The 6000-nt window shown below is 36.4% G+C and overlaps 1 protein-coding gene across 1 annotated transcript; it reads left to right on the top strand.

Annotated features, from left to right (window-relative positions):
• Positions 1 to 758: 758 nt before the first annotated feature.
• On the top strand, positions 759 to 4239 carry mos (v-mos Moloney murine sarcoma viral oncogene homolog). Its single transcript, XM_061964718.2, has 2 exons — positions 759 to 1297; positions 3379 to 4239. Exons 1-2 carry the CDS (start codon positions 846 to 848, stop codon positions 3947 to 3949), a joined length of 1023 nt encoding a protein of 340 aa, XP_061820702.1. The 5' UTR covers positions 759 to 845; the 3' UTR covers positions 3950 to 4239.
• Positions 4240 to 6000: the final 1761 nt, after the last annotated feature.

Genomic DNA, 6000 nt, shown 5'->3' with positions numbered 1-6000 from the left:
TATATATATATATATATATATATATACACACATACATACAGTGAATAAATAAATACATATAACTAAATAAAATCTTGCATAACTAATAGGATAAGAAGTAAAATACAAATGACTTCAATAAAATAATTAATATCAGGTAAAAGCCAAATCAAAATCAATGTAAAAAAAATAATACAATGATTAGAGCAAAATAAAGAAAATAAAAATACAAATTATTATTATTATATATATATATATATATATATATATATATATATATATATATATATATATATATATATATATGTATACATACAGTGGATAAATAAATAAATATAACTAAATAAAAATCTTGCATAACTAATAGGATAAGAAGTAAAATACAAATGTCTTCAATAAAATAATTAATATCAGGTAAAAGCCAAATCAAAATCAATGTAACAAAATAATACATTGATTAGAGCAAAATAAAGAAAAGAAAAACAAAAACTTACTATTATTATATATATATATATATATATATATATATATATATATATATATATACACACATATATATATATATATATATTTATTAAACTTACTTATATATATATATATATATATATATATATATATATATATATATATAAATACATATATATACATATATATACATATATATATATATATATATATATATATATATATATATATATATATATATATATATATATATATATATATATATATAATTTTGATGTATCTAACAGGAACAAACACATTTGTGTCAACTTTGGTATCGGTACTTCCGGACAGTTGTATCGATCCGCTCACCCAGCTTCCTGTTTAAATGGCCGTCTTGAGAGCGGCGCACGAGACTCACGATGCCTTCGCCGATCCCCGCCAGCCGCCTGCTGGCTAAAGAAGACATGTGTCCCACGGTGGACATCAGGACCTGCAGCAGTCCGCTGTCCAAACAAGTGTTCGGCTCCACCTTGCAGGTGCCCTTGCAGCGACTCCACGGTCGAGTTGCGAGTCGGCTGTGGTCGTCCGTCATCCACTGGAAGGAGCTCCGCTGCGGGCAGCCCGTCGGATCCGGTGGCTTCGGTTCTGTGTACAAGGCGACTTATCTCGGAGGGACTGTGGCGCTGAAGAAAGTCAAGAAGTGCACGAAAAACAAACTGGCGTCTCGTCAGAGCTTCTGGGCCGAGTTGAACGCGGCACATCTTCGACATCCGAATATCGTGCGCGTCATTGCGGCCACCACCTGTGTGCCGGCGGACCTGAAGGAAGACAGCAGCATCGGAACCGTTCTGATGGAGTTCGTCAGCAACAGGTATTTGTTTGTATCTTTTATGTAACAAAACAAAAAATGACTTCGAATTTTTTTTAAAAAAGAAAAGTTTTCGTTACAATTATTTTGTTAAATCTCAACTTTTAATGTTATGGGCGGAGCCTCCCCAACAAATATGTGAGAAGCCTTTTTATTGGTCGGTGTCGGATGTCGGTGGACATATGGGCGTGGCCGCTGACTACGTCCACTCTCAGCATATTTAGAGGGAAAATACCAAGACCAATGAAATGGCTTCTAACATATTATTCAGGGGAAGCCCCGCCCACAAGATTGAAGTTCAGCCATAATTTAAAAAAAAATGCAGCTGAGATAGTCTCCAGCACCCCCCGCGACCCCGTAAGGGAAAAGCGGTAGGAAAATGGATGGATGATTTGAAACCAAATACAAAATAAACTATTTGCGAAAAAAATCTATTTGTAAATAAAAAATAATGCATATGTAACCCGATAAAAGCAAAGGATTTGTAAACAACATTCATGAAATTGTAAAATAAAAGTTGTGTAACTCCATATATATTTGCAGACAAAACTTTCTAAATAAAAAACAACAAAACATTTGCAAACAGAAATAATGACATTTGTAAAGTGAAAGTAAAGTTATATTAAAACGATTTGCAAACAACAAATTATTTGCTAAAAAAAAATGTTCATATGCACATAAAAGGATTTGTAAACAAAAATAACGAATTTGTAAAAAAAAAATAAAAAAATTGGAACCCCCCAAAAATGATTTGTATCCAAATGATTTTTTTAAAAAAACTATTTGTTAGTAACAAACAAAAACTAGTTGTAATTAAAAGCCAATTGCAAAAAAAAGATGACAAAACAACTATTTGCCAACAACATACATGGCATTGTAATAAAAAACAATTGTAAACATAACATTTGCTAAATGTAACATTTAAAAAAAAATATATATACTGTATATGTATTTGTAAGCAAAAGAAAATTACAAACAAAAATAATGAATTTGTAAAAATAAACGTCTAACTCCCAAACAACGATTTGTGTCCAAATGATTTGTAAAAAACGATTTGCAACTAAAATGAAAGATTTGTTCACAACCACGTTTGTAACAAAAAATGTGCAAACAAAAATAATGGCTTTCCAACAAATTTTTAACAAAACAATTTGCAAACAAAAAAAATGTGAAATGGAAAAATTCTATTTAAAACGAGGTGGCGACTTGTCCAGGGTGTACACCGCCTTTCGCCCGATTGTAGCTGAGATAGGCTCCAGCGCCCCCCGCGACCCCAAAGGGAATAAGCGGTAGAAAATGGATGGATGGATATTTAAAACAAAAACGATTTTTTCATTAAAAGAACGATTTGCAAACAAAAACGATTTTTAATTAATATAAAATGCAAACAAAATATTTTTTATAATAAATATTTGCAAACAAATAATGGCTTTGTAATGTTTTGTCAACAAAACAATTTATAACAAAAAAAAAGATTTGCAAACAAAAAACTATTTGTAATTAAGATAAAAGCAAACAAAATATATTTAATAAAATAACAAATATTTGCAAACAAATAATGGCTTTGTAATCAAAGTTTTGCAAACAAAACTACTTATAACAAAAAAGGATTTGCAAACAAAAAACTATTTGTAATTAAAATAAAATGCAAACATTTGTTAATAAAATAAATATTTGCAAACAATGGCTTTGTAACCAAAGTTTTGTAAACAAAACAATTTATAATAAAAAAGGATTTGCAAACATAAAAAAGTGGATTTGCATACAAAAAACTATTAGTGTTTTCCAAAAATAGTTTGCAAACAAAACAATTTATAACAAAAAAGGATTTGCAAACATAAAAAAAGTTGACAAACGATTTGCATACAAAAAACTATTTGTTTTCAAAAAAAGTAACCAAAATTTAGTTTGCATAGAAAACTGATTTGTGACCAAAGAAATTGCAAATGTATTTATTTTGAAATCCATTGTTTTTGTTTGCAATTTTTTTTTGCAATTGTACATTTTCTTGTTTGCATGTTTTCGTCTACAAATCCATGATTTGGGTTTGCTCGCATAAAAGCCACATTTGTGTTCACGAGCAGGAACCTGCAGCAGACCATCGACTGCAGCGCGGGGCCCCTGGGGGCCGACAGGTGGCTCAGGTACTCTCTGGACATCGTGCAGGGTTTGCACTTCCTGCACTCCAACAAGATTGTCCACCTGGACATCAAACCCGCCAACGTCCTGCTGTCCACGCAGGACACCTGCAAGATCGCCGACTTCGGCTGCTCCGTCCAGCTGGGCAGCGACGTGTGCGGCGCCACGTCCTACCCGAGTCACGCGGGCGGCACGTACACGCACCGAGCGCCCGAGCTGCTGAAGGGGGAGGGCGTGTCCACAAAGTGTGACATCTTCTCCTTTGGGATCACCATGTGGCAGATGATCACCTCGCGCCAACCTTACCTGGGCGACAGGCAGCACGTCATCTACGCCGTGGTGGCCAACGACCTCCGACCTTCCCTGGAAGACCAAGCGGCCTTCGGATCGCAGCGAGGCGAACTCGTCAAGGAGCTTCTTGGGAGATGCTGGACTGGTCAGGTGGAAAGCAGACTGGGCGCACAGGAAGTGATGACGCACCTGGACCACCTCAGATCATCTTCTCTTGTCTTGTAGTACTTTTGACTTTCCTATTACTTTCATCTCTTGTACAACTTGAAATACTTCATCTTTAATATTTATTTCAAAACCTTTTCTACCTTTTTAAGGCATATTTTCCTGCTAACAACGAACTCGTCCTGGACATTATTATTGATGTGCGCTCATATTTGCAGCATTGTTGTTTTTCTTTTGCACACCTGACCTATAAAACCATTTTAAGCTTTTGTCTTAATGTTTTGTAAAGTATTAAGTTGTCATTAAAATAACATTCATATTTTGCTGACATTATCATGGATTATGTATCATTTTCTACTCCTTTCCGGGTTTTTTAATACAAACATTTTAATAATTACATGAATATTTTATGTTTTATCATCATGTACTTGCCATGATAATAACCAGTTGGCAGCTACAGCCCTATTAGCACGCTGGCAACTAGAGTACTATTGCTGTAGCTAACTGGCAACTACAGCGCTGTTAGCTAGCTGGCAACTAGCGTGCTTTTAAATAGCTAGCAACTAAAGCACTATTAACTAGAGAGCTATTAGCTAGCTGGCAACTAGCGCATGACTAGCTAGCTTGCAACTAGAGTACTATTACTGTAGCTAGCTGGCAACTAGCGCGCTATTAGCTAACTTGCAACTAGAGTACTATTACTGTAGCTAGCTGGCAACTCGCGCGCTATTAGCTAGCTGGCAACTAAAGCATTATTAACTAGAGAGCTATTAGCTAACTGGCAACTAAAGCGCTATTAGCTAGCTTGCAACTAGAATACTATTACTGTAGCTAGCTGGAAACTAGCGCGCTATCAGCTAGCTGGCCACTAAAGTGCTATTAGCTAGCTTGCAACTAGAGCACTATTAACTAGATGGCAACTGTCTGGCAACGAGAGCTCTATTAGCTAGCTGGCAACTACAGCGCTATTAACTGGATGGCAACTAGCTGGCAATTATAGCGCTATTAACTAGATGGCAACTAGCTGGCAACTAGAGCGCTATTAGCTAGCTTGCAAGTATCACACTATTAACTAGATGGCAACCAGCTGGCAAATAGAGCTCTATTAACTAGATGGCAACTAGCTGGCCACTAGAGCGCTATTAACTAGATGGCAACTTGCTGGCAACTAGAGCGCTATTAGCTAGTTTGCAACTAGAGCACCATTAACTAGATGGCAACTAGAGCACTATGAACTAGATGCAACTAGAGCGCTATTAGCTAGCTTGCAACTAGAGAACTATTAACTAGATGGCAACTAGAGCACTATTAACTAGATGCAACTAGCTGGCAACTAGTGCGCTATTAACTAGATGGCAACTAGATGGCAACTAGTGCACTATTAACTAGATGGCAACTAGCTGGCAACTAGAGCGCTATTAACTAGATGGCAACTAGAGCGCTATTAACTACATGGCAACTAGAGCGCTATTGACTAGATGGCAACTAGCTGGCAACTAGAGCGCTATTAGCTAGCTTGCAACTAGAGCACTATTAACTAGATGGCAACCAGCTGGCAACTAAAGCCCTATTAACTAGATGGCAACTAGCTGGCAACTAGAGCGTTATTAACTAGATGGCAACTTGAGCACTATTAACTAGATGGCAACTAGATGGCAACTAGAGCGCTATTAACTAGATGGCAACTAGAGCGCTATTAACTAGATGGCAACTAGATGGCAACTAGAGCGCTATTAACTAGATGGCAACTAGAGCGCTATTAACTAGATGGCAACTAGATGGCAACTAGAGCATTATTAACTAGATGGCAACTAGAGCGCCATTAGCTAGCTTGCAACTAGAGAACTATTAACTAGATGGCAACTAGAGTACTATTAACTAGATGACAACTAGCTGGCAACTAGAGCGCTATTAACTAGATGGCAACTAGAGCACTATTGACTAGATGGCAACTAGATGGCAACTAAAGCGCTATTGACTAGATGGCAACTAGAGCGCTATTAACTACATGGCAACTAGAGCGCTATTGACTAGATGGCAACTAGAGCGCTATTGACTAGATGGCAACTAGAGTGCTATTAACTAGATGGCAACTAGAGCGCTATTAACTA

Source organism: Nerophis lumbriciformis, linkage group LG07 (genome assembly GCF_033978685.3).
Source record: "Nerophis lumbriciformis linkage group LG07, RoL_Nlum_v2.1, whole genome shotgun sequence".
Classification (NCBI taxonomy): domain Eukaryota; kingdom Metazoa; phylum Chordata; class Actinopteri; order Syngnathiformes; family Syngnathidae; genus Nerophis; species Nerophis lumbriciformis.
The sequence above is the reverse complement of the archived record's forward strand: the minus strand, read 5'-3'. Positions and strand labels throughout refer to the sequence as shown.